The sequence below is a fragment of the Lissotriton vulgaris genome, unplaced genomic scaffold (genome assembly GCF_964263255.1).
Source record: "Lissotriton vulgaris unplaced genomic scaffold, aLisVul1.2 SCAFFOLD_2031, whole genome shotgun sequence".
NCBI lineage: Eukaryota > Metazoa > Chordata > Amphibia > Caudata > Salamandridae > Lissotriton > Lissotriton vulgaris.
Window position 1 is genome coordinate 269,135 of NW_028244971.1, and position 26,349 is coordinate 295,483.

Sequence of the window (26,349 nt, forward strand, 5' to 3'; positions counted from 1 at the left end):
GCTTTTATTATGTCACTTCAGCCAGTACTGGCTCATGCCAGGGCGGCTGTATACTAGGACTGCCAAGTCTTGAACGAATCAACACACGCCTCCTTCTCCCTCCACCCTCTTATTTAAGCCTCTGTCTCATTCTTGCAGGATTTTTTTTATCCCTCGGTCTCTGTTTTCAGAGCTTTCTTGCCCATTTTCTTTCACCCTATTCTTCTTTACTCTCTCTTGCTCTTGGTCAAAGTTGGATGCTGAAAATGAATTCTTGGTTCCTAAAAATGAGTACCGGGGGTCACCACCTGCCACCTCCGATATAAAGGGAGCGCTGCCCACATTGGAGTCAGGACAGAAATGGACTAGTTAGAAGCAGTGTTTGAAATATCGCCCTTTGCCCCAGAAACACCCCTGGCACAATCGCTTATGCGCTGCAACGTTAATCATGTTGTCACTTGTGTTCATTGCCTTTAAGCTTCTGATTGCCTTACTATATAATTGTAGGCTGCATAAAGTGCAGACGCTATTCAGTCAGGCAACAAGTGGTGCTTTACAGAGGTGATAAAGTAAGAAATAAATATAAGGCGTGAGTTGCGTACATAGCTAGAAACCTAACTTTCGACGCAGGTATGGAAAGACTGCTGAAATTTCCCATCATCAAACGCTCTCTTCTGCCTTTCCACAAGACTGGAGAAACCCTACTTTCGAAGCATGTTGTTGCAAGATCACTATGAAGCATTTATTTGGGAGCAAAATGTGACAGCTGCAAATTGTGCATGCTAACCACACTTGCAATTCACATAACTGCACATTTGCTACTGGCACAAAATGAGCATTTTGAATTGAATAGTCAGGTTCAGGGCCGCATGCTCAAAGGATGTCAACCTTGTCACTGACGAGAATGGCCTTCTTCATAGGAAACAGTGAAAGATTAGATCTTACAGTGGAGTTTGTGCCCCACAGATTGAAGAACTCTGCAATAGAGGGATGTGTATAACTAATTATTTTCACTCTGTACAGTTTGGTCAAGAAAATTGATCTTCTCCTTGCTATAGGTCATAGTCATCTGAATATCTTTAGATCTGCCATTCAGCCAAATGCAGAATTCTTCTAGGGTATCTTCCAGGGTATCGGAGTTCCCAGTCCTTATCATGAGGACATCATTGATATACCTCTTCCACAAAGTAATATTCTCTGTGAAAGGGTTATTGGAATTATAGATGTTCTTGTCCTCATAGTTGTCTATGTATAGATTAGGTAAATCTGGGGCAAATCCAGCCCCCATGCCACCTCCTTTTGTCTAGTACAAATAATCTTTCTGGAATAGGAAGATGAATTCAGTTGGTACCCTGTGTGGCCTTTCACTATGTTCTAAGAATTCATGTGCTACGTTTAAAGCTTCTCTTTGTGGAATACTCCTATATAACAAGGCCACGTCCAGTGTTACCGGTATCTGTCTGTCCTTATCGTAGTGGAAGCCTTCTATCCAATTGATGACTTCCAGCATGTTGCGGATGTAGGACCGTGTCCTAGAAACCCAGGGTTGCAGAAAGATATCTACATATCGACAAACGGGTTCCAAGACTGAGTCACATCCGGACATGATGGGTCTCCCTGGTGGTTTTTCCCTGTTTTTGTGGACTTTAGGGAGTGTGTAAATCATGGGGAAACAGGGCTCTTTCTGATTAAGGTAACCATATTCCAGTTGGCTAAGGTAACCTTCTTCCAATTTTTGAGTGGTCAATCTATGTATTAATTTGGAAACTTATTTTGTGGGATCTCCCCTGATTTTTTTGTAGTTCTCAGCCACTTGTAATTGTGTCTGGATCTCAGTGACGTAATCCTCTCTGTCTTGAACCACAATGGAGCCCCCTTTATTAGCTGGTTTTACAACTAGGTTAACATTGTTTTTAAGTGTTACCAAGCTCATTCTCTCTTCCTTACTGATGTTATGTTTGATAAACTTTTTGGTATCGACCAGTTTTGTAGTGATAGGTTTCATTTTTCGTTGCCCCGCCCATTGCCATTTACATATGCAAGTTAGCATCATGTGTCTAACTGATGAAGTATACACTTATGCTCTTACGTTATTTTTATTGCTCATGTGATTATTCATTTATCTGTGTGATGATATTTGGTTTCCTTAGCTTAGCTCGTGTGCCTCCATTTTGTGTATTCCTCTGTGTCTGCGAGTCGCACTCGCTCATCCACCCCTCCCATAGGAATAAGAAAATCACTAATGCAGCAGTTTTCGTTTCTCAGCTAACTGTGGCCGAAACTAACAAGTTCCTTATCAGTAGTGTTCTCATGCCCCAGAGACGCTGAGACTCGGCTCCGTGGCCTTGGGCAGAGATAGCTAATGAATCCCTCGCAGGTGCAGATGCCTCTTGTATGATGCCATTGTTCCTCTCTCTGGGGTTCAGTAATTTTCCAGAAGGGGCGTGTTTTATTCTACTGTACCATGTTATAATGTATTGCTGTGATGATATGAGTTAGTCCTCTCGGCGCACTCTTAGGGGTGAGGTCGGACAGGGCCCTCTCATATGGGAGTTTGTGGCCAATAAAATTACTTTGTTCATTCTTCTCCACTGTCCGGCTGACTTTTTACTGAGTAACTATAGGTGAGTGTGGTAAGTCACTCGGTGGATTTGAGCCATGCTTATCAGATGGCGCCCGAATAGGGACCCCGCGATAAGGATCTTTCTCACCCGTAGGTGGGTAGCAGAAGACCGGGGACTCGCTGGTCGGCACGGTGGGTCTGGGTACCCATTTTGATGCCGAGCTTGGTCCTCGCAGCGCTGCCCCACCCTGCTGATCGGGAGAAGTCCAGGTTCGGATCTTACGCCGGGGTCCAGAAGGCAGAACCTGGAGCTGACCGTGTTGGTCTTGGCAGCCGGAGGTGGAGAACGGTAGAGGTCGGTACCGCATACGGAAGGTGAGTGGTCCGCCTGTTGTTTGCAGGAGCTGGAGTGCTCCGAGAGACTGGGGTGTCTTTAGTGGTTTGAGGAGCCGGTGTGCTCCTGGGGCTAGTGTGCTCCGGGGAACTCAGAGTGCGAGTGGTGCACTGACAGACTTAACGGAGGTTGGGAGGACATTTTGTTTGTGGTCATCCGACCGGGTGGTACTGTGGTGGAGGCGTGGCTCATTGCGGGTAGGCTCCGAAGCTCACCCCGAACCCCTAAGGTGGCGGTTCGGCGGGAGTTAGTCCTGAGTCCCCTGTGGTAAAGTGCGCAGCGATCTGTAGTGCCACCCGGGTGACGGATGTGTTCTCCATCCTCAGAACAGTTAGTGTACTGTTCGGTCTGCGGTAGGGTCCAGGTTCCCCAGGACTTGGTCGACGGGACTTGTCCCATTTTTGTAACACGTGTTTGGCAGGATTTTGATGTACAGGATGTGTGTGTGTGTGTTTTGAATTCAATGTATACCATATGTGTGTGAACGTGTTAGGAGCCAGTGAGCAGAGGTAACGGAATTTGTGAGAAGGTGTGATTGCATTGTGGTAAAGATGCCGTGCTTCAGTAAGTTGCGGTGTTTTGGATGCTGTTGTCGTGTATCGGATTCTAGATTGGCCGAAAGCCATCCTGCCCCTCCGGAGGGCACTCCTAATTTTGACATGTACGTGAAACACGGATTGCCTCCGATTTTGTTTGGTACCTTATGGCATCAATACACTAGCGACAATGTGGATTTGCAGTGGCCCTTGACAGGTTCTTTTGAAGTGGCTAAATTGGATTATTTGCAAGACAAATTGTTTGCTAGGCGTAGTCGTCAGAGCATGTTCGATTCATTGAGAATGTGGCAGAAGGAAGTTAGGGAACGTAAATTGAGAGAGGAGAAGGCGGTACAGAAGAAGGCGGCACAAACGATGGCACAGAAAGCGAGAGAACATACCAAGAATGAGAATGAGCAACGCCTTGAGCGCGCAGATAGACTTTGCAGGTTGAAAGAAAATAAAAGTTATGTAGTGCGAGAGGATGAGCAGGATGAGATGGAGGACGTTTTGAATGCCCGACCCCCTCCCCCTTATGCCCCGCAGCCATTGTACCCTGCTTTGCCAGTTCCGGTCTCATCCGGTGGGGTCTTGGACCCACAAGCGAGTGCCCCACACCCGTCCGGCGCAGCGCCTTCCACCTCCCCGTCATTGCCGGCGCCCCTTGTCTCTTTGCTCATGACAAGCTCACCCGCTCCCTCCCAGTTTCCCCCAGCACTCCCTGCCGTCTCCGCTAGTGCTACCCCTAGTCAGGAGTTGTCGACACCGAGTAGAGGTGTAGGGAGTGGGTTGCTTTCCCAAGTACGAAAACTGCTTACGCGTTCTACAGTTGACTTAGACAAAAAAACAGTGGTGGCCAATCAAGCTTGTCAGTGGGCCAGGAATAATATTTATTCGTTTGAAGACATTTGGTCCACAATGAAAGATTTTGAGCCTCTGATGCAGCAGCATGCTTTGTGGCACATGTCGAATACATTGATAGCGCTATGGGAGCAGGGGTACAGAGGAGAGGCTCCCGCGACCCTATTGGATATAAAAAATGGAGCTTATAGAGCTAACACTGGGGTACGTGAGGTGATGCGAAGTTTACAATCCATATTACAATATAGAAATGAATTACCTTCTGCAGGTTCACCCCACTTTCCTGGGATACATCCAATGCGTGAGGTGCATCCTATTTTTCACCCTGAGGTCCCTGAGGTGGTAGACACAGTAACGAACGCCGTCACTAGGGCTCGTATAGATGCCCATTTCCAGGAGCAGTGGGTATATACACCGTGGAAGAGGAGTGAGGTGTTAGCTTTGAAGGCTCAGCTACCAGATTCTAGAAAGAATCCGACTGCCTATTATAAGGAATTGACAGAAGCCGCATCCTCCACTGTTATGACTTTAGCGGACATTGAATTATTTTTTGGACTATTGGTCCCGGTGGACGCATGGAGACAGGTGAAGGGTACTGACCATGCAGAGGAGTTAGGGGGTACGTGGACGGAATTGCAGGATTGGGACAAGGAACATAAGCCAGGGGAGAAGCCGAAAGCGGAGATTTTGGCATTGCCGGGGCGGATTATTAAGTATATGCACTCTCTCATCCCCCCGAAGAAAGTGGACTGGGATAAGTTGACGGCCTGTAGACAGAAGAAAGATGTAGCTGTCTCTGATTTCTTTACCAGGTTTGAGGAGACGTTTATGGACTTCAGTGGACAGGATATGTCACAGGATGGAGGGTTACGACTTTTCGTTAACAGGTTCGTAATGAACTTGTTACCGGAAATATCGGCAAGGTTGCAGGCATCGGAGAGTACGTGGACGACATCCACTCCCTCTGGTATTCTTAGCATGGCTCAGTATTATGAACACAGAGAGAATGAGAGCAAGGACAAGCAGGAAAAGAAGGCTAAGGATTTGAAGACGAGGGTTTTGTTACAGCAAGTATCCAGAGGTCGAGGAAGAGGTGCTTCGACTGCGGCAGCGGGACGAGGGGGCGGTGGTTATGGCAGGGGTGACAACAGAGAGCGATTGGGACCGAATCAATGTGCAAAATGTAAACAGGAGCGGCATTGGTGGAGAGATTGTCCTCTGTTTCAGTCGAATGCTGGCAACGGCAGAGGGCGGGGCCGAGGTGATTCCCGGAGACAAAATGGGCAGTCTAATGGTGGTGGGAGACAAGGGGGTAATTGTTTCGATGGCAATACGGACAGGCAACATTTTCAGAGGGGAAATGGACAGTATTACAACGATGATTATGCAATGGATGATTTGACAGGATTCTCCCATAACTAGGACAGCGTAGGACAGAGCGAGGGGCCAGTTTCTGTGGAAATTGATCAACGAGGACCCTATGTGACTGCGGTCCCAACAGAAATTTTTAGTAGATACGGGTGCAATGAAAAGTTCAGTGGCTCGTTCTCAGGTCTCAGGGGCGGCTCTGTCTGGCAAGAATAATATCTCCGTGGGGTTCTCAGGTACTCCGGTGATTAGCCCCATCTCCAAACCACTTACTCTTATGATTGGCCCTTTCACTGTTGATTCACCCTTTTTGCTGACTTCCAATTGTGGCGAAAATTTGTTGGGTTTAGAGTTACTGAAGAGGTTGCATGCCACCATCTATTGTTCCCCGGACGGTGTGTACCTTACGTTGGGTCCCACCGTTGCGCATGCGCAACAATGTTTTTCCAAAGATGAGCCTCTACCACCTGAATTTGAAGGGGTCCCTGAGAGTTTATGGGCCAGTAGTGATACAGATGTGGGAAGAATGGACATTGCCCCCGTGACAATTAAGGTTAAGGTGGGAGCCCAATCGCCTAGAATACCCCAGTACAGGATATCTCGGGAGGGAGAAAAGGCCCTATTACAGATAATACAGGATCTGATTCGGTCAGGAGTCGTGGAGGAGACGGACTCTAACATATGTAACAGCCCTATCCTCCCGATTCTTAAAAGACGGTCACCCGATGCTAAAGATGATACACCTGATGTTTATAGGTTTGTGATTGACTTACGCCACATTAACAAGGTAGTGGAGCCTCAATACACAGTGGTTTCTGATATCACTACGATATTGACAATGATTCCCCCATCAGCTAAATATTTTTCTGTTCTGGATTTGAAGAATGCTTTCTTCAGTATTCCCGTACATGAGGATAGCCGTTAACTCTTCTGATTCTCATTGGCTGGCCGAAGTTTTAGATTTAAGAGAATTCCCCAAGGATATACAGAGAGTCCTAGCATTTATAGTCAAGCACTAAAAGCACAATTGGATGATTTGGAACTGTCATATGGTTACTACGTTTCTATATATTGTGTTAAGTTAGCATGAGCTTATTAAATGTCTCCCCGCAGGCAATGTTATGTTACAATACGTGGATGATATCCTTATAGCATCAGACACTGAGGACGGTTGTCGGGATGCTACGGTTAAATTGTTACATCATCTGGCACACAAGGGCCACAAGGTGTCCCTTCCTAAATTCCAATATTGTCGAACGGAGGTAACCTACTTAGGTCATCTCTTTTCGAAGGAGGGGAGGAGGCTGACACCGGAGCGCATAAGAGCGATAACTAACATGGCTGTACCTAACACGCAGCGAGAGGTGCGCGCGTTTCTGGGCATAACCTCATATTGTCGCCAGTGGATACCCAACTATGCCTTACTAACAAAACCCCTACTGTATCTGACTACTAAAGAGGTGCGCGAACCCTTACCCAGGACCCCCGCATGTCAGGAAGCTTTCAAATTACTAAAAAATGCTTTATGTTCTGCAACTGTTTTGGGAACACCTGATTACCAGAAGCCTTTTGTGCTATACGTACACGAGGCAGAAGATTGCGCGTTGTCTGTCTTAACACAATGTTTTGGGGGGAAGCAGAGACCTTGCGCCTACTTCTCTGCGATGCTCGACAATGTGGCAAGAGCGCTGCTGAGCTGTCTGCGGGCCACAGCGGCTGCTGCCGTCTCTATTAGACAATCGGCAGGGCTCGTCCTGGGTTCAGAACTCACAGTGATGGTACCGCATGCTGTGGACATTCTATTGAACAGAACGCAGACGCAGCACTTAACTAGTGCTTGTCATACTGGTTATGAAATGACCCTTTTCGCACCCCATGTCACGATAAAGAGGTGTGCCACTCTGAACCCTGCCACGTTGCTACCCATCCCAACAGACACAAAAGACAATGAGATACATGATTGTTTGTTTTGGACAGAAGAGAAGACGAAAAGGAGAATTGACTTGACTGACAAACCCTTAGATGATCCAGACAGGGAGCTGTATGTCGATGGGTCTTGTTTTAAGCTTGCGGACGGTACATCGACGGCAGCATATGCTGTTACGACTTTACAGACAGTAGTGGAGACTTCTAGGATCCCTTATCATTCGGCTCAGGCTGCAGAAATAATAGCCTTGTTGCGAGCGTGCGAATTGAGTGAAGGACTAGACGTGAACATCTATACTGACAGCCAATACGCCTTCGGCGTGGCTCATAGTTATGGGCGCCTGTGGGCAGAACGGGAATTCCTGACATCACATGGACAGAGAATACAACACGGCCCACTGATATTACGACTACTTACAGCATTGACGCTACCCAGACGACTGGCTGTGATAAAGTGTAGTGCACATAAGGCAGTGGTGGACGATGTGGGACGGGGTAACGCTTTTGCAGACCAAACAGCAAAAGAGACTGCGAGGACGAAACTCCCACGAATGTTTGTGGCAGGGCCAGCTAGATGGGTACCAGACGTTAACATGTTTGCAGATACTGTACAGAGTGTAAAGAACATACAGGAAAAGGCAACGGAGGATGAAGTGAGGACATGGAAAGATGGTGGGGGGCGATTGGACTCTGACGAATGTTGGACAGATGTGACCGATAAAAGACGAGGGTTACTCCCAAATGCATATGTTCTCCCAGTGGTGACAATGGCTCATGGGCCGGCACATATTAGTGCCAAGGGTATATGTAAAATACTAGACCCAGTGTGGAGTAATAAAAATATCCCTAAAGTGGTGACTCATTTAGTCCAGCAGTGCATGGTATGTTTGAGACACAATCCAGGAAAGGGAACCCCCGTTCCAGTGGGAAATTTTGCACCCCCTTCTTTCCCTTTTGAGGTGATCCAGATGGATTATATTGAAATGGAGAGGGTTAATAATCTCAAATACGTCCTGGTGGTTGTATGCTCTTTTAGCAGATGGGTGGAGGCATTCCCAACAAAAGATTGCACGGCCATTTCTACAGCTAAAATGTTGATTAAAGAATATTTTTCCCGCTTCGGATTGCCTAGGGTGATCTGGAGTGATAATGGCACATCCTTCAATGCTGAATTGATGAAACAGATATGTAAGGGCTTACAGATTTCCCAAAAGTTCCACGCGGCCCAACACCCTCAGGCCGAGGGACTTGTAGAGAGGTTTAACAGAACACTGAAACTCAAAATGGCCAAAATACAAGAGAGTACAGGACTCCGTTGGCCAGATGCCCTTCCTTTAGCCCTGCTTTCTACCAGAGTGACAGTTAATTCCAAAATGGGTGTCTCCCCTTACGAGGTAATATTTGGCCGTCCTGCCAACGTTTGGGGAGTACCCAGACCCAAGTGTTTTTCTGAAATAGAGTATCCTCTGTTGATAGACTACTTGTATGCTTTGACTAAAGATCTTCGTTCTATTCATCAGCAGGTAGCAGACACCCTGAAGCCGTTGCCGGAGGGGCCCTGACACTCCATCCTACCCGGGGACTGGGTAGTTGTGAGAAGATATCAGCGGAAATCCTGTTTGGAGTCCAGATGGTCAGAGCCGAAGCAAGTACTTTTGACCACGCGTACCGCACTTCGAGTTGAGGGCAGGAAGGCGTGGACCCATGCGTCGCATGTGAAGAAGGTCCCCCTGCCGTTACCCTATGACAAGTGGGTAAGAGAGGGCGTTGCTGATGAGGAATGGGAGCAAGTGCCCAGTTACATTCCTTTCTCTGATGCCTCACTGAGGGGAGGGGAGCCGAGTGCAGTGAAAAGAAAAAAAGGAAAAATTGCAGGCTCCAATACTCCCATTGAGAATAGTGATCAGGCCTCGACGGACGCAACACTTGCCACAGATACACCCATTTTGTTCACAGATCCTGAAGTGCGAGGGAGCACTTGTTATAATCTGCGGCCCAGAAAGGGAAAAGGCATAAGGGACTAAACACTGGAAGAAGGGCTTAGGTAGAACACTGGAACAAGTGGCGGAGTGGACATTAGCTCACAAAAGAAGATTAGTGATAGGGATGGACTTGTAAGAGCCCTGGTGTTTGGCCGAAGGTTCTGTTTTATGAGACATTAGAGTGGTGTCTGGTCCCATATTAGTGCTCCTGAGTTGCGGCAGCTGTGCAACTTCGGCGAGGGATTAGGGAATGAACAATAGAAGTCTATTTGTGAGGCTTTAACGGACACAGGGACGAAGATCCCTTTCAAGGGTTGAAGAACCCCTCTGGCCGGTTTTAGGACTGTCTGGGAATATTTTTATTAGTTTAGTTTTTCTTCCTTATTTTTGTTTTTTTTGATTTTTGATAAAAGAAATGTACCCCTTTGGTCGTCCCGTCCCTGATGAGGAGCAGCCTTTTGCGGCTCCTCGTAGACCCGAGCCTGCTTCTCCATGGTTGGCCTTATCACGAAAAGGGAAAATAGTGCTCATCATAATAGTGCTTATTGCTTTCCTTGTGACTCTCGGAATACTGTTCTTCCTGGACAAGGCTTATCCTGTACATGTGTTTGCCCCCACACATGCTGCCATTCCTGAGCATAACATGATCACTGTCGACTATGGTGAAAGAAGCTTGCATAAAGATAATGTTTTTATTAAGACTTTACATCATGCTCATGCCGTGTACAATGTTACAGATTGTTGGGTTTGTGGGTTACTACCCTCTGCTGCTTATAAGAAGGATAGTTTTCTAGCACTTCCTTTGACGTCAGTGAATAGTTGTGTGGGGTGGTACACTTTGATTGGTATGGTCAAATATTTCCAGCAGCCAGATTTTCTAACTCCCCGACTACAAGACAGAGGATCTACTGTGACAATGCGAGTACGTCCTTTGCCCCCTTCTTCCCTTGGACGGTTGTATACTGATGGACGTTTCGACCAAATATTCTTGGAGACATGTGAAAAGAATGTAGGCCGGTTCTCGACTCCCAATGACACTGACAAAGTTAGAGAGAGTTTTCTACAGTTAAATTCCTCCCTGTCTTATAGGCACCCACCAAAGGGGAATGGTGGCAATAAGTCTTTGATGCCCTTGGCAGTTGTCGGACTGTCACCATTATTTTGTATAGCGGGAAGGGGTCCTATAAAGGTAGGGAACAGTTCCTGTAACGTGACAGCATCAATACGCCTGCCCCTTAGCCCTTCTTTGGTCACGCCTCCCAACATTTACTTCGTGTGCGGGGACAATGAGTACTTGTGGTTGCCTGAGGGTTGGGGTGGGGTCTGTTATCTAGCTTATATGATCCCGCCTGTGTATGTGGCACCTTCTGACTATCATAACACTCACCGTAGGTTTACAAGCTCGCCAGAGCAGCGTAAAAGGAGGGCACTTCAAGTTGACGACGTGGATCAGGCTGATACATCATTACAACAATGGACAGATTTCTCTAAGGGTCTCTTGCCTTTCTGGGGTCCGATATTTAACAGTAGGGTCATCCGTAGGTTGTCAAGGGTGATGGAGAAAGTGGTGATCACTGAAGCAGACATTGCTACTAATATGTCCGTTGAGATTCAGGCTAGGGGATTATTCACGATCCAAAATAGGATGGTGTTAGACATCATCCTTGCTGATAGGGGTGGGGCCTGTTGCGTCATCGGGACGTCTTGTTGCGTGTATATTCCTGACTCAGCTCCGACAGTTAACTTAGCAGTACAGAAACTCCATAGATTAGCGACTGAACTTCATCAGGATAACGGGACATGGTCACTACAAGGGTGGCTTTGGGGTGTTTTCTCCTCATGGGGTTGGAAAATACTGATGGGACTAGTTGGAGTAGTGAGCGTACTCCTGACATGCTGTCTTTGTGTTTACTGCCTTCCCCCATGTTGCTCAATGTGTGCCAGTAATTTGCGACCCTCCAAAAGGGTGACTGGTCAATATCCTGCCTCCACTGCTATTGAACTTCCTGATGTTCGTTGGTTGATGCTAATAGACGAAGATATTTTTGATTAAAGTGTGCCCCCGCCCCTAGAATGGAATGTAAAGGCGCTACCTTTTTAGCTAATAAAGGCTACGCTCCAGTTAGCCAAATGATGCTAAAAGGAGGGTCTGATAGGTTTCATTTTTCGTTGCCCCACCCATTGCCATTTACATATGCAAGTAAGCATCATGTGTCTAACTGATGAAGTATACACTTATGCTCTTACGTTATTTTTATTGCACATGTGATTATTCATTTATATGTGTGATGATATTTGGTTTCCTTAGCTTAGCTCGTGTGCCTCCATTTTGTGTATTCCTCTGTGTCTGCCAGTCGCACTCGCTCATCCACCCCTCCTGTAGGAATAAGAAAATCACTAATGCAGAAGTTTTCGTTTCTCAGCTAACTGTGGCCGAAACTAACAAGTTCCTTATCAGTAGTGTTCTCATGCCCCAGAGACGCTGAGACTCGGCTCCGCGGCCTTGGGCAGGGATAGCTAATGTATCCCTCGCAGGTGCAGATGCCTCTTGTATGATGCCATTGTTCCTGTCTCTGGGGTTCAGTAATTTTCCAGAAGGGGCGTGTTTTATTCTACTGTACCATGTTATAATGTATTGCTGTGATGATATGAGTTAGTCCTCTCGGCGCACTCTTAGGGGTGAGGTCGGACAGGGCCCTCTCATATGGGAGTTTGTGGCCTAATAAAATTACCTTGTTCATTCTTCTCCACTGTCCGGCTGACTTTTTACTGAGTAACTATAGGTGAGTGTGGTAAGCCACTCGGGTGGATTTGAGCCACGCTTATCAGTAGCATCCTGTAATGCCACTAGCTCAAAAGTCAGAATTTTGTTCGACATCAAATGTGTTGGTGGTGAGAATGTAGATGGTGTCAGTAAAGGGTTTACTGGGGACCTGTTAATACTGAAGGGGCTTGAGTGTTTGTAAAAGAAGTGCTTTATTTGAATCTGTCTAACAAACCAATACAAGTCTATCTTTGTACCAAAACTACTGCATGGTGCAATGGATACCTAACTCAGCCTTTAGATTGGGCTGCTAACTCCGCTGTGGATAGAAAATGTCTAGATAGATTAATGACAGGGTTAGTGTGATCATCTTCATGATGATTGTGTAGAGAACGGTCCCTTACCAGTGATATATTTGTCGCCCGGTTTGATTCTCTCCGTGTGTTCAGGGGAGAATTTCACCTCTCTAATGCCCCTACCTCTGCCTCTGTTCCATCCTCTGTTCTGTCCACTGTCTTCCATCAAACCCTGGGGGGGTCCGCCGCCTCTGTGTGTTGTCCATCTGGGGTCTCCTAAAAAAGAACCCCATGTTAACTCTAGGTATGTCGTGACCTGATGATTTGCTCCTTGTTAGCTTGAGCCTGCGTGCGATTGCTGTTTGCTTCCGCAGGGGTCACTGTCATCGTTGTCACTATCTGGATCACTTGAGTATGAGGACTCTGAGAAAGTTTCATACTTCCAGCCCCCTTGCCTGCCTCTGTTTATGTAATGGCCCTGAGTGTCCTGTTCGTAATTCAGCGTCTCTTCTCCTGCTCTGCATGCCTCAAACTGAAACCTCTTTAAAGGTGAGCAGATATGTAAAGGTCTCTCCACATATCATCATAATTGTCCAAACCACGTTTAAACTCTAAAACACTTCATTTTTCCCAAACAGGCCACTTACAGATTCATTATTTAGTCCTGAGGAAGAACTCCCACAGATGATTACACAATCACAGTATTGTCAGGGGGTCGAAACGTTCTGATGGAAATTCAATAGGAGTCAAGGGAAAGTTTGAATCCCTTAAACTTTTTTCTGCTGAGGCACATACAATACAACCTTCCACTACCTATCCAATGTCTGCATCTGTCCTAGACCACCAGAATGTACTGATTTATTTAAAGAGTTTTATATAGCACTGGCTAGACCCGTAAGTATCAGAGCGCTTTAAATAAGGTTCCACAAAATTACACAGTACATTAGATTCAGGTAACATAAGTTGCTAGAAAAACATTTCAAGAGCATGGAAGCGAAGAAGGGTGAGGGGACAGGAAAGGGAGAAGGGGAAGATAGGACAGGGAGATGAAGGAATATCTGCCCAAAGACCAGCTGGGTAGGTGACGGCAGAGGGGGAAGTCCAAAGCCTATCTCCTCATTAGCTATCAGGTAGCTCTACCGAGCAACGGCCAGAGTGCTAGGCCTCTGTGGGAAAACATTAAGAGAGCAAGGTGGACGGGGTAAAAGGGGAGTAGAGAGGAAAGGGTAGGGTCAAGGGGTAGGAGGGAGAGAACAACGGGGAGACGAGGGAAAGTCTACCAAAGTCCGGTAGGGTAGTTAAGGGCAGAGGGGAAGTCTGTGGCCCATCTCCTCCATGGCTGATATGTAGCTCCACCGGGCATCAGCCAGAAAGTAAGGTATCCACGGTCGCTTGCAGGTTCAGAAACCAAATGAATGAATCACAAATGTACTTTTTGGTGAGAATCTATAAAATATTTAGCAACAACATAAGAGTGACTCAAAGGTGCTATAATGAAAATTAACCAAAGCAATAAAAAATGTGAACCAATAATGTGCTGAATAAGGAGAAAACCTTTATTTCCTAGAAGAACCCTCACTCACCAGCCTAGTGGTGACATGCTTCATCATAGGGTTCCCACTGGGGGAACCGAATGTCCCCCCAGTGTGCTACAATGCCTGTTTTACAGCGGAGCTGGTTGTTTGTGATGAGTTAGTGTATAGTGTTCCAGTGAATTGAGTGAGAAGAATAAAAGATAACAGCTGTACCCTAAACAATTTTATTAGACGGTCAGCTGGTATCGTTAAAAACTAGTGATCAGGACACTCAGAGGTCTAGTTATTTAAACCACTGTATCCTTATAAGTGTAGGTCGACATGTTTCAGCTGTTTAATGCTTTGTTTAGCTCAGCTTTCTTCAGGGCCAAGAAATGTATATCCCCTGTGGTCCACGTGAGCTAAGGCGTGTCCTATCCGTGAGGATAATTATGTAAAAAAGGAAAAAACTCACGGTGTTGCCCATGTGGGCACTCCTAGGGCTCCCCAGGGGCCAAAACCTGTGAAACGAGAAATTAACACATTAAATACCATCAAAATCTGTCCCTAAAAATTAGGCAGAACAATGACCAGAATTCAACTAACTTCTTTATTACTCATTTCCACCCAAAGATAGAATAGGTATCTACTTTACAGCACCTTGTTCACATTGATGTGGTTGTTTATATTACCACCCAAACTGTAATGACATTGCCATTTGCACAATATCCCTTGTAAATAGGGATTTTCTGGTTTGAGATACCCAATTATGAGTACATACAATCTTTTTAGGCTGGCAGACTCTCATTTGTGGTCTTGCCTCACATAAGGCTGAGTGCGAATAAACGTCAACGAATTGACAACTAGTGAGTGCCCCGATTAAAATAATCTTGTTTCTCTCCCCCTTTAAGAAGAAGACTTTTGATCACACATCCATTTTTTAAAAAACTGTATAGAAAATCAAGGCTCACTCACAGCACGATTTCGTCGTGCATGCACCATGGGCTTGCGGAGGGGGTTAATCTTCACGTCACTCCCAATCTAGAGGTAACAGAGTTGTCACAATAAAAGCGTTGCAAAATAGCTGAAATTACCAGAATTGAAGAACCAAACCTCCCGCCAGCATAACATCCCCCTTACTTGGTTAGTAACGGCTCCCCACCTGCTACCTACTCAAAGGGCATCCGCAGCCTGAACATCAACTAGTGGGGCCAAAATGCAGAAGTAAAAGATGTTTGGTCGGAATCACCTGACCAACGTCTGTTTGCATCATTCCGACGCGGCTCTTAAAGCTATAGCCCTGTGATTCGTACAAAGTATTGGCTGCATTGTATCTCAATGTATTAAAAATGTCAAAATATGCCTAGCATCGTCTGCATTTTAGTTTTAATATATCGATGCAAGCAATATATTATCGCAGCACAAAAATTTATCAGGGGCATTTTAGAACAAAATGTTTATTAAGGAGTTCATCTGATAAATTACAAAACGACTAGTAGAACAAGAACAACTAGTAAAACAAGATGCTGTATATGTCTAACCCGTAATAGCGCGTATAACTTGGGCCCAAACAACTGTAGTGACCACAACTACCCGAACAGTGATAGGGCAGTCTGTTTTTTTTTAATAAAACTTAATCCAGTGCTTCCATCACAAAATGTTCCCCGCAGACGGCACATGCTATTACGCGAGAAGGCAGACTATGCTCATCATATAGCTGTCATTGCCGGTACTCTCAGGCTAAGGTTAAGCAAATCCATAAAAGGTAATCATTTTGTATGTCTAGCATCCTTGATCTAATTAGCGCAAACCTACACATATTCCCCAAGAGTAAAGGATGGGTCCAGATTGCAATCATAGGAGGAAAATTCATCATGTAGCTCCTTGTGATCATAATGATTACTACAATTTGCAATTGTTTATTGTTCACTAGAAAAGATTGAACAGTAACACTATTAACCCTTATTGATGTTAATTATTTAGCAAGAGATGTTTGTCATTGACATTATTAGCGTTTCATCACTGACCCCCAAGGGATATCATCATTTAGACCTGATAGATGTGGAGAAGTGTGGCTCAATGATTAGAGCGGCAGACCCTGATGCAGAGATCTAGCCCGGCACCAGGGTTCAATTCCCCGCCTCAGCGGGTCTTGGACTCAAAATTTCACGGACCTGATAATTCTCGCCTCTGTGCCTATTCCAATCATGGAGTCCCACTCTGCAACTCTGGGCAATAACTTGCTTAATCTCCACAATGGCCCCCACAACGCTAAGGATGCCTGGCCTCCACCTTGGGGGTGCCCAGGAGTGGACGCCTCACAGGGAAAGCCAGGATGGGTTCCACAGCAGTATTCGAACATGCGCCTTGAGACCCTTGCGGGTGAGTAGTGCGCTATACAAGTATCAATTTACATTTTCATTTATAGATGGCTCAAGAGACGGGAAATCCACCTCTGTTCTTTTTCGAACAAACTATTGTAAGAACCCTGAAAAAGTTGTTCGATGACTGTCCATCTAATATCATTCGGGGTGTGTTATAGCTGTAAATAATGTGTCATTAACTTAGTGTTACTTTTCTGGCAACGGATGGCACTCAGATGCTGACAAATGCGAAGTTTAATCCGTCTAGTCATCATTCCTACATATCTTAGCCCACACAGGCAGGTAAGTAAATAGACAACGTTGTAGGAATTACAATTTGTGTGGTTGCGTTGTTTCCATTGCTTTCCTGGTTCAAGATCTAGTATCTTAGTGCTTGATGTCAAATGACAAACACTGCACCCCCCACATGGGAAATGTCCAGTAATTGGCGGTAGGCCCCAGGCATTCAGAACACTCTCTGTGTTCTCCTTTTGTTGTGTTCTAGGGCATGTGTGGACTAATGAACCCTTCAGGCTCCTTGCCCGTTTGTAAGAAAAGAGAGGCTTTTCGAAATCATGATTAGTGCTTTTAAGTAATCTCCAGTGTTTATTGATGCAACGGCTTTTAACATTAGACATTGAGTTATATGTAGTTAAACATTTTAGGGGCACCTCACTAGATGCAACTTTTGGACAGTCTTCCAGCAAAGCATCCCTATGTTGGTTGCATGCACTCTTACAACTTTTGTGCAACAAATGGTCAGGGTAACCTCTGCGTTGTAACTTCACAGTAAGTTCCTGGGCTTCATCTTTGTAATCCTTGAGTTCACTGCAATTCCGTCGTATCCGTAGATACTGCCCAAAGGGGAGATTCTCCCTTAGTGTCTGGAGATGAAAACTGGAATAATGCAATAAGTTGTTATTTGCCGTTGGTTTGTACTAGGTCTTAGTCCTTAATTGGTTGCCTACTTTTTTAATAATAACATCCAGGAATACGATTTCATCTTCAGCATATTCGTGGGTAAATCTCAAATGTGGGTTCAAGTTGATGATCCATTCAAAAAACGTTTGCAAGGCATTTTCTTCTCCTTTCCAAATCAGCAGGACATCGTCTATGTAACGCTGCCATAGTAAGTAAGTAAGTACATTTTATTGTCTTAGGTTAATTAAACCCATTACAAAAAATACATTGAAAGCTCATATCATCAGGTCAAAGATTATAAGAATTTTTTTAAAACAAGAAAACTTTAGTTACAAAAGTAGTAGTGCTAAAATCAGTTTGATATGGGAGGTGAGCGTTGTTCATAGCATCTTGTCTTGGCCCTAGTTCAATTGATCTTGCAGGGCCAAATTCATGGTTTATTAGTTTCAGCTCAGATAGTTTCAGGAATTTCACCAACTTCTCATTTAATGGCAGAAGACCTGGATCGAAACAAGCGAGAACTGCTTGTCTGCGTGTGCGTTTTTTTTGTTCATTAAAGGCAGTTTTTAGCATGGCTGCTCTTTCCTCTTTCAGCCTCGGGCAGGAGCATAACAGATGTTCGAAGTCTTCATTCTCTGCACTGCACAGCCTACATTTTGTCCCACAGTCCCTTCTCAGCCATGGTTGTAAATGTGGAATGGATGGTAGGATTCCTAGCCTATGTTTTAAAAAGGCTTCTTTAGTTTTCCTGCCGTACCCCAGACCAAAGTATGCTTGCAGTGATTTGTATGTGCACAGAGTCATCCAGGCGTGTCGCCTGTGGGAAAAGGTAGCTTTGTCTTCCACGTGCGATATTGTTTTTATGCACTTGTTTACAACATGCTTGAATTGTGCATGCGGTAATGGAGTTTCCCATAATTCTTTCAGACCTGTGACAGTCAGGGACTCCTCTAAGAATGTTTTCGCCGGCAGTTTGGAGGAGCTGCTTAAGTCTTGCCATAGCTGATGGTTCAATGTGTTTTCTGGAGAATTCTTTATTTTCTGCCAGCACTTTATGTATGACCCTCTTCTTGCAAGCATTTGTCAGGTCAATCCAAATTCTAACCGGATCTGGGTTTGTGAGGTGTAGGTTGGCAGGTTAAAGAGAAGTCGGTAGGCCTTTGCAATGGTTGTGTCCAGCAGTTTTGCGTCTGTGCCTCTTAGAGCCTCACTGCCATTAGTGATAGATGACTTTATTTTGACATGCGCCACGGGGAGCAGTGGCAGAAAAGTGGGGCCGTTCAGGTTTGACTTTAGCTGTTTAAGTGTAGTAGCTATCAGCATCCTTTTCCTCTTGATGGCCTCTAGTTGGTTTGAGAAGTGGCCTCCTTTGTCGACCAAGATTCCGAGATATTTGTATTCTGAGCAGTTTGCGACAACCTTTGTTCCAAGGAACTAAGTGTGCGGCTTTTTGTTCCCAGTTATAAACAGAACTTTGGTCTTGTCAATGTTTACTTCTAGTAGGTTTGCTTCGGCGTATCCGTGCAGCGTGTTGATAAGATTTTGAAGACCTACTTTTGTGTGGCTAACCAGGACCACATTGTCTGCATAGGAAATGCTGGGCAGCGCTTTGCCCCCCAGACATGGGGCGTGTACATTGCAAGCTTCTAGGGCAGGCGGCAGGTCGGCTGTAAATAAATTGAAAAGGGTCGGCGCTAAAACGCACCCTTGCTTTAGGCCTTTTGTGGTCGGAATGCGCCTGGAGAGGTGTGTGCCATTTCCGAGCTTTACCTGAACCAACGTGTTGGTGTGCAGTTCAATCAGAAGGTTTAGTAGAGGTGCGGGGATCCCCCAAGAGGCCAGTTTTCTCCAAAGGTTGCCCCGGTTGACATTGTCAAATTCCGCCTTGAATCCAGTCCACAAAGCAAAGGTGGAGAGCCTGTTTAGTCACCCTTGCCTTGTCGATAAGCAGCAAAATTGGCAGCAGATTTGTTGTTGTTCCCGTGTCTCTGCAGAATCCCGTTTGGCTAGGTGGAAATATGTTGCGGTTTGTTGCCCATTCGCGCAGTTGGGTCAGTAGGAGCCCCGCAAAGTATTTAGCCTCAATATCCAGGAGTGCTACCAGCCGGTAGTTTTTTGGCAATGTTCTGTCCCTGCCTTATAAATTGGTGAAATGGTTGAGCCCTCCACGAGGCAGAGAGGCATCCAGATCGGCTGACAGACATGTAGAGGGGGGTCAGCATTTCTGCCCAGTATTCCGGCTCAAGTTTGAAGAGGGCCGGAGGAATTCCGTTTGGCCCTGCTGCTCCATCTTTCCTTTCTTTTGAGATTAGTTTCTTGAGTAAAACCGCAGTGGTTCCAAATTCGGCTTCTACCCATGGTGTTATTATTTGTGGTGTTTGGCCCTCTGGAGCGACCTGGGGCTTACTTGTTATGGTGACCTGTTGGTTAAAGTGTGAGTCTAAGATAAATTCCCAAGAAGATTTGGTTATGTGAGACGTTATTCCACTGTTCTTCGGATTTAACATTTTGTTTATTGTGGACCAAAACTGGGCGCTGCTGTTTCCCTTAGAGTTGTGGTGAAGTTTCGCCCAGAAGTCGTCTTTGTTGGATATTGCTGGATCTCAATTAATAATGCTTCTGATAACGCTGAAATAGTATCACAGTGGATGCAAAAGGGTTGGTCTGAGGGAGGATGTGTTCACATTCGAAGATATAGACATACAAACCCGCCACACTAGGCGCGAATATGCTCCCCATTGAAGTACCTGTGGCTTGGAGGTAGATGTTACCTTCATATTCGAAAAAGTTTAGTTTCAAAGCCAATGTGGCACATTCCTCCTCAAAGGTACGTGAGGTGTTATATTCCCATGTAGACTGTTGTAACATGTCCGAAATCACTCTAATCGTCGCATCCTGAGGGATACAGGTATAAAGACTCTCGATGTCCAGAGTTACCAAAAAACAGGATTCAGCTGGTATTATGATTATCTTCAGCATAGCTAGCAAGCTTTTAATATCTTTATTATAGGTACTTGTAGTTTCGATGATAGGTCTTAAGAAGAAATCACAATATTTGGAAAGAGGCTCTAGCAATGAACCTAGGCCCGAGATGATCGGTCGCCCTGGGGGTGGAAGAGTGCTCTTGTGAGTTTTTGGAAGGGTATAAAAGTAGGGTATTTTTACTTCCGTAGTTGTTAGAAAATCAGCTTCTTGTTTACTGATCTGTCCCCCACATTCTGCTGTTGTGATTAGTTCAAAAATCTCATCTTTCAGGGATTCAGATGGATTCTCTCTCAGCAAAATGTAATTTGTTTGATTCTCCAAAAGGCGACGCCATTCCTGATCATAGTCCTCCACATTCTGTATGACTATTCCTCCCCCCTTGTCTGCACTTTTAATCACAATTTTAGTGTTGTTCTGCAGTGACTGTATTGCTTGGAACTCAATTAGGGTTTTGGAATGGCATTGGTTCTGACAAGGCTTCTACCTAATTTAAAACAGCTTTTTCAAAAGTTAATATTTCTGGAGGTATTGTGTGTGGAGGAGGAGTGAAAGTGGACTTTGATCTGAAACTATTATCACTTTGAACGGTCTGTGAAGGTTCTTATGTCTGTTTTTCAAAAAAACATTTCAATCTTAATTTGTGAAAGAAGTCTGTCAATTCGTAGTTTAACTTAAAGCGATCTAATCGTGGGGTAGGGACAAACCCGAGACCGTTCTCCAAAATGTTAGTCTCGGCTGGACTCAGAGTAACAGAGGATAGATTGGTAACTAGAGTCTCTTGTTGCTTGTGCCCGCTCTCTGTTCTTGTGTCTTGCTGCGGGTGTTGTTGCCTACAGCTCTGTTTGTTCCCAATGAATCTGACTGGGACCTCTCTGTTTGCCTCTGCCACCCCAGCCCCTCCCTAAAAAAGGCTGGGGACACATATTCGGGTAGTAATGAGGAAGTTGTGGGAGGCCAAAAGCAGGATTCCATCCCATCATTGGTGGAAAAGGCGGTGGTTGGTGAAAAACATTGGTAAAGTGTTGGTAATTAGTCTCACCTTGATATGGTTGCCAACCCTGATTGGGAAAACACCTAGTCCTGCCACGCCCTTTACCTCTTTTGCCAGTGCTACCCGAACTAGAGCCACTAGAGTTAGAATCCCCTGATGCATCAGAGTTATAATCGGTCGTGGTAGGTGGTATGAAATCTGGGCTGGCATAAGGGTTGGCTTTCACATAAGACCAGCGTTTGAACTTCTGTGCTTTTGATTGTACTACATTCTCTTTATATTCATTCATTTCTTTGTTCAGTTCATCTAGTCTTTTTTTATACCCCGTTAGGGTTGTCCTGAAATGGCTCTCAGTTTGTTGGATCTCAATTAATAATGCTTCTGATAAGCGGAGGGCGGTTTTTATAATCAGCACTGCCCAATCCCGGGTGCAGTGCCAAGCAATCTGGGCCCATTCTTTCCTGAACACTGTGTCATGGAGAAAAATTCTCGGTGCATTAGTAACCAATAGCCCCTTTGGTGCTGTGTTGTTAGTCAAATATTCTTTAAGCCCGTATGCGACTTCTCTATTGTTCTCCCAGTTTGTCCCATTCAGTCGTCTGAGCGATCGTCTAAGAAATAAGGGGATCTGAGAATAGTGATGTATCACCCAGGATAGCATCCACTTCTTCCACACTTCTTCCACATAAGCCAAGATTTTCCATTCTTAAAATGGGGTCGCTCTAAAAAGAGTCAAAACACTCTTGCAGCAATAAAATATGCCCATTATTTTTTTTTTTTATTTGAATTTTATATAGCGCATAGCTACCCTCGGGCATCCCAGTGCTTGTCCAGAATGGAAGCAAATGGCAGACCGGCAGATACAGCGGCATCAGATATGGAAGAGATGGGTTTTCAAAAGTTTACGAAACCTAACAATACACGGCTCTGAATGCAAATTCAGAGGAAGCGCATTCCAGAGAGTGGCAGTATTAACAGAGAACCTTCTCCCACCCGTGCGTGCCCTTGTGACTCTAGGAATTTGCAACAAATACTGTTGATCAGAGCGCAAAGCTCTGTTAGACTTATAGGGCACAACTAAATTCCTCAGAATGGGAGGCCCTTTATCCTGACGCGTTTTGTGCGCTATACAAAGCAACTTAAATTTAATCCTTTCCCGCACCGGGAGCCAATGCAGCGCCTTCAATGCGGGTTTGACTGACTGCATTCTAGGCGAGCTCGTAAGAAGCCTTGCAGCCGCATTTTGGATTTGCTGAAGTTTATTCAGCGTTGCTTCAGGGGAGCCCAGGAAGATGGTGTTACAGTAATCTAACCTAGATACAATAAGCCCCTGAATAAGCAGCTTATTCGATGTCAACGATGTCATGGGCCTTATTTATTATACAACCCCTCAAATTATGTTGAGGAACCAATTTGTCTGACCTAATCAACATCTCATCTCACCTAGAAAGTTCCTCACAAACTTTAAAGTACAGCTGAAGCATGTGAGATAACACGTTTTTCCTCTGCCATCCATGTGAAGCATGGTCCTTACTTAAAGAAACTCTCCATTCATCTTCAGGGTGCACACCCAGTTTGGGTACTTCTAAAGGTGCCACAAAACAATCCACAAAATCTTTATCCATGAGTTCAGATTTGAAGAGGCCATCTTCATCATAATGTCTATTTGGGAAATGGAAAAGAAAGTCAGCTAAGACATTCTTACCCCCAGCAATGTGAACGACTTCAAACTGGACCTGCAACAGTTTTTCACATAACCTCAGAAGCCTATGTTTTCTGCATTTGCCTCCACCACCACTCAATAAATCAAGAGGCTTGTTGTATGTCTTTAGAGAGAACCATTTACCCAAGATGTATCAGCGAAATATTTCAGTTGCCCATCAACACACGAGCAACTCTTTCTTGATAACAGAGTTTTAGAATTCTTCACCTCACAAAACCCTCAAGGTGAATGTAATGGTAAATGTCTCCCTTCTTTTGCAAAAGAAGTGATAAAACAAGGTAGAGGAAGGTCAAGTGGTTTGAGAGCTTTTCTCTCACTCATCTGAGGCTTGAACTGTGTACAAACTCTAGAGCACGCCTTGTCCGAATTGAACTTAGAAACTTTCCAGAGCAGACTACTAATGGGTCTCACTTTGAATGCATACTCAGGAATGAAACTTGAGTAGAATTCACATTGATCAAGAAAATGTCCTGAACCCACACTTATCAGTAAAAGGGTGGTGCTTCCACAATAGAATTTATCAACCTCAATCTGGATTTGATGCCTTCTTTGGATACATTGGATGATAATAAGTGTTAGTGGTACTGTAAAAAAAAACATAGTACAAACAATGAAAAATAATTGACTTGATCCATTGATCAAATATATTATCCATTGACAAATGCTCTACAAAAATATCTTCTAAGTGGAGAACGTCACCCAACATGGCGGCATAAATATCTCTAAAATGGCTGCACAAACAAGGAGGTTAGCTTACTAGCTTTATTTTTCCTCACAAATAACCAGAAACAAAGCACCATGAATAGCCATGGGCAGGAAATTTGGAGGAGTTCTTCTAAATAAATGAACACTAAGTCTGTGCTGAGGCAATCTTCACAATCCAAAATGGCAGAGGCAATGTGAGGAGGTTGCTGTTGCAGTCTTTATTTTCATGCACATGTGCAGCCAAGACCCACAACACAAGGCACACGGAGGGTCAGTAGAGATCCCACAAAAATGATAGAAGGCACAAGACAAACATGAGCCGGTGTCAGTAAAGCAGAACCCATAGTGGTGCCAGACCACAGCACTTTCAGAAATTCAGGTTAGTGCCTTTGCGCAGGACACAGCAATCTTGAAAGGAAGGCAACGTCCTGGGAGCCGCTTCCAATCAGCAGTTGATCTGGATATGCAATGCATACTCTAGGAAACACGATGAACAAAGCAGTCAGCGGGGCCTGTAGGACAGCTTCAGACAGCGCTAATACATCTGTAGTGAAGACTGCAGACATGGTAAGAGATTAAATAGTATATGTTTGTGTTGGAGCTGCCCAGGAAGTACATGCAGGTACTCTCCTAGGTTCCTCCAGTCCATCAAAACCCCAACCGTTTGATTCAAAACACAACATTCTAGAATGCCAGAACTCAGTGAGGCAAAACATTCCAGTTCAGGCTAAAGGGAGCCATAGGTGAGATAGGAAATAACAGCATTTCTTTACCAAAAACTGTCATTTGGCCCTGAGGACTTGGAGAATGATCTGTAATTGATTTCTTCTTACTTATTCCAAGACGACTTCGCCCACTTGCAAGATAAAGCCTCTTTCAAAGCCTCCTTCACCTCCTTGTTTCTCAGGCTGTAGATGAGGGGGTTGAGCATGGGGATCAGCACTGTGTAAAAGACTGAGACTACCTTGTCCTGCTCCTGGGAGTAGCTGGTTGAAGGTTGTACATACATTATGAGGCCTGTGCCAAAGAACAGACACACCACAGTGAGGTGCGAGGCACAAGTGGAAAATGCTTTGCTCCTTCCTGTCGCAGAGCGAATTCTCAGAATTGTAGAGAGGATGTAAACATAGGATATCAGTATGGCCGAGAATGAGATGAACCCCACCGATATCACAACTATCAGAAGACAGATGATTCTTCCTGTAGCATCATCGCAGGACAGCTGGATCAGAGGAAGACAATTGCAGAAGAAATGATTGATTTTATTGGGGCCACAAAATTTCAAGCTGAGTGTGTTTGTCGAAATCACCACAGAGGACAGAATGCTCCCAGCAAATGCAAGCAATACCAATCGAAAACAAACTCTGCTGTTTATGATGCTTGTATAGAGCAGAGGGTTGCATATAGCTACATAACGATCATAGGCCATGACTGCTAGGAGGAAGCACTCCAACACACCTAGTACAGAGAAAACGAACAACTGCACTGCACACTCTAGAAAGGAAATTGCTTTTATATCTGAGATAAATCCCACCAGCATCCTGGGTGTGGTGACCGTGGAGTAGCATAAGTCTGTAAATGACAGGTTAGTTAGGAAGTAATACATGGGGCTGTTGAGCCTGGAGTTGATTTGTATCAGTACTATCATGCTGATGTTTCCCAGCACGGAGGTGATGTAAACGAGAAGGAATATCACAAAGAGAACAATCTGGAGATAAGGACTTGTGGCGAATCCCAAGAGGATGAACTCAGTTACAGTTGTCTGGTTGCCTGCTTCCATGCTTGAAGCAGAAAGTACCTGGTGGGAGAAGATGTTTAAGTCAGTTATGGAACCCAGGTTGAGTGCTATGCTATGGTACAGTGGCTCTGCAAATCTGAAACACATCCTACTGGTGTGGGTCCTGAATAGCAAGTAGGAAATATCATTCTAGCTTAACATTGTAGACGACATATTGATGACAAAAATATCAACTAGTATGCACAGATTTTTACACCTACATCAATGTATATAATGTATACAAAACATATAACGTCAACAAAGAAAGATGTAGAGTGAAGAATACAAAATATATACTTCTATATCTGCATTTACCTTCTGATATTTTTTGTATTCGATACTCTGGCCAACAAATTAAGCTATAATGATATTCCCTGCTTGACATCAGACTACAATCATTCTAACACTGAAGTAAAACAAACTTTTATTGACCCAATTCTTGTCTTCTGAGTATGGGAACACAGATCATAGCTTTGTCCACCCAAATGAGTAGCTTAAATTTATTTTTTATTTTACTATTCATTTTTAGGCAGAGACAAAAGTGTAATCTGTAAAATAGAAAAAAAATCTGAGAATTTGCAAGAGTACATACATTTGGCGAGGGATGCTATGTAGTGAGCCTACCATCCATCAAGGAATAATCACTTTAAAACATTGAGTGAAGACAGTCCTAAACCACCTAAAAGTTGATCTACTGGAAG

At 44.7% G+C, this 26,349-nt stretch overlaps 1 protein-coding gene across 1 annotated transcript; it reads right to left on the reverse strand.

The window, feature by feature from the left end:
- Positions 1-979: 979 nt before the first annotated feature.
- LOC147666686 (uncharacterized) lies at positions 980-25,651 on the reverse strand. Its single transcript, XM_086948968.1, has 4 exons — positions 24,705-25,651; positions 22,887-23,105; positions 21,549-22,054; positions 980-1,176 (listed from the first exon to the last, which is right to left on the reverse strand). The coding sequence occupies exons 1-4, from the start codon at positions 25,649-25,651 to the stop codon at positions 980-982; spliced, it is 1,869 nt and encodes a 622-aa protein (XP_086805094.1).
- Positions 25,652-26,349: the final 698 nt, after the last annotated feature.